At 45.9% G+C, this 2,500-nt stretch overlaps 1 protein-coding gene across 1 annotated transcript in view; it reads left to right on the top strand.

Annotated features, from left to right (window-relative positions):
* LOC116045384 (adhesion G-protein coupled receptor G6-like) overlaps positions 1–2,500 on the top strand; it is a 76,104-nt gene that overhangs the window by 37,187 nt on the left and 36,417 nt on the right. The window contains exon 3 of the mRNA XM_035995081.1: positions 1,606–1,953. Within this exon, the coding sequence (XP_035850974.1) occupies positions 1,606–1,953 (348 nt within the window). The remainder of the gene's footprint in view (positions 1–1,605; positions 1,954–2,500) is intronic.

Raw genomic sequence — 2,500 nt, 5'->3', positions numbered from 1 at the left:
ATTCTCAGGTGGAAGAATATAGTACTTGGGCGGAGTGATTTGCTTTGCAGCAAACCTGTCTGAGAATATAGTTCCCAGTATGTATACGGTTAGAAGATGGCTGTGTGTCATGTTACGTTGTTTTTTGTACACGCTGTGACTCTACAAATCACAACATGTAAATAGGAACATGTTGGCGTTATTTTGTCACTTTTGTCACAATTCAGAGCAGTAGAATTACTGGAACCAGTCACCTGCATGTTCTGTGCTAAGCTAAGCTACCGCTGGAGCCGTTAGACAGAGTTACAACACACATGGAGATGAGAAGGGTATGTATGGACTTGTCTAACTCTGGTGGTTACGGTGAATAAGCTAAATTCCCAATAAGTTGGCGTGTTCCTTTAACTGAACAGCTTCGGAGTCATTGGAATGGTTATATGACTTTTTTCAGGTTGAATGGTAGGGGAGCTCTATAGAGAAACCTGCCAGCAAAAAGGCAGAAAACAGCGAAGAAATCGCCAAAACTGCATAGCGCCCCTTTAAGTCTAAATGATCCTACCGGCATTACTTAATAGGTCTAAATGAGCATTTATTAATAAGGTGATGTTTGTCTTTTGACCATTTGATCCATTCCTTAATGTACATTATCTCCGCTGTTTTCTGCAGCAGTTGAGAAAGCCGGATACTTTTGGAAATATCTTTCAATATTACTTTGTTTTGGATTTGTAACCATAGCTAGTCTATAGAAACTCTACACCGCTACTGAGGTTTGGCAGCCGGGCTGCAGATGTGGCCTTCGTGCGCTATAGAGACCGAGCGCATTTAAGGTTTCCTCCTCGTTATTCCGTCTGCTAACAAACAACAGAAACATGTCTAAAAGCTGCTGTGTGGTGATATGAACTACCAACAATGTAAAGAATCCAGAACTTCAGTTTTTATAAGCTGACGACCTGAAAAACTGATCCTTTATGAAGACAGAAGTGGAAACAGACGAGAGGAATCAGCAGAGAGAATGGAGAGACACTCAGCTAACGTTATGCACAACGTTACGTATGTTAGCTTCACTAACAGACAGGTAGTTAGCCTAAAACATAAGACATTTGGATATTTGACTTGGTAACTAAAGGTTGTGCATAATGTTAGCTGAGCGTCTCTCCATTCTCTCTGCTGATTCCTCTCGTCTGTGTCCACTTCTGTCTTCATAAAAGATCAGTTTTTCAGGTCGTCAGCTTATAAAAACTGAAGTTCTGGATTCTATACATTGTTGGTAGTTCCTAACCCTAACCCGATGCACTCTGTCTCTATGATGCACATTTTCGTTGACCGAAATGTTTCGTAGCCTGAATGTAAGAATTCCTTTAGGCCTACAATAATAATACATGAAAACTAAATAATTCAACGCCACAGGGAGCCACAGGTGAGGGGCTGAAGTCGGAGCCGCAGGTTGCAGACCCCTGATCTTTGTCCTTGTCTACTTCCCTTTTATGGGTCCTATCCTCTTTGTCCTGTCGTCTCGTGTCCTTGTCTTCTGAGTGATATTAGACTACCCTTAAAGAGCTTTCAGTGGAGGTTGTTCCCCCCTTTTTTTGAAAGTTCATAAATGTATCATCCTACCATCACCTCCAGCGCTGGGATGCAGCTCCACGAACTGTATCGCGACGCTGACGGACGCCCAGGGGGAGTTCACATCGCCCTGCTACCCTGACAAATACCCCAATTTGCAGACGTGTAAGTGGACGCTGCAGGCCCCCGCCGGTTTCATCATCCAGCTCTCCTTCCTTGACTTTGACCTGGAGGAGGCACCGGGCTGCATCTACGACTTGGTGGTGGTGAACACGGGAAACACGGATGTTAAGTTCTGCGGCCCGACGGCCAACGGGCTGACGCTGAACTCGACGGGAAACGTGATGGAGCTGTCCTTTGTCTCTGACTTCAGCGTGCAGAAGAGGGGGTTCAGTGTTAGCTTCAGACACGGTAGGTTCAGGCACACACTGCCGGAGTCCTGTTCTTCTGTACATCATTTCATCAACCTAAAACTGATCCCGGGTATAGGTTTGGTAATCTGAGGGGCGTTTTCACACCTGGTCCGTTTCAGCCCTCCAAAAGAACCCAGACCTGACACCAAAGGGATGAAGGGCCCTATCTTGCAACCAGCGAAGCGCAAAGCCCGACACAAGTGTCTTTGCTAGTTTCAGACCGACCCAGTTGTCAATTTCCCGTCCAGCGCCCACGTCTTTTAAATAGGAAATGCACCTGCACCCATCTGTGCGCCCATGGGCGTGCTGGTCTTACAGGGAGGTGTGTTCAGGTGCATTCTGGGCGTGCTGGTCTTACAGGGAGGTGTGTTCAGGTGCATTCTGGGCGTATTGCTATCTTGAGGCAGTGGGAAGTGATGGCACCATTGACCAACAAAAACCTGGTCTAAAGTCACTAACGCAGCATTTCATTGTTATTTTAACAGAGCATTAGTAAAATGCTCCTAGGCTCGTGCACACTATGCTTGTTACACATAGGGACGCAC

The sequence above is a fragment of the Sander lucioperca genome, chromosome 19 (genome assembly GCF_008315115.2).
Source record: "Sander lucioperca isolate FBNREF2018 chromosome 19, SLUC_FBN_1.2, whole genome shotgun sequence".
Taxonomy (NCBI): Eukaryota; Metazoa; Chordata; class Actinopteri; order Perciformes; family Percidae; genus Sander; species Sander lucioperca.
Note: the sequence above shows the minus strand (reverse complement) of the source record. Positions and strands in the feature narration are given on the sequence as shown.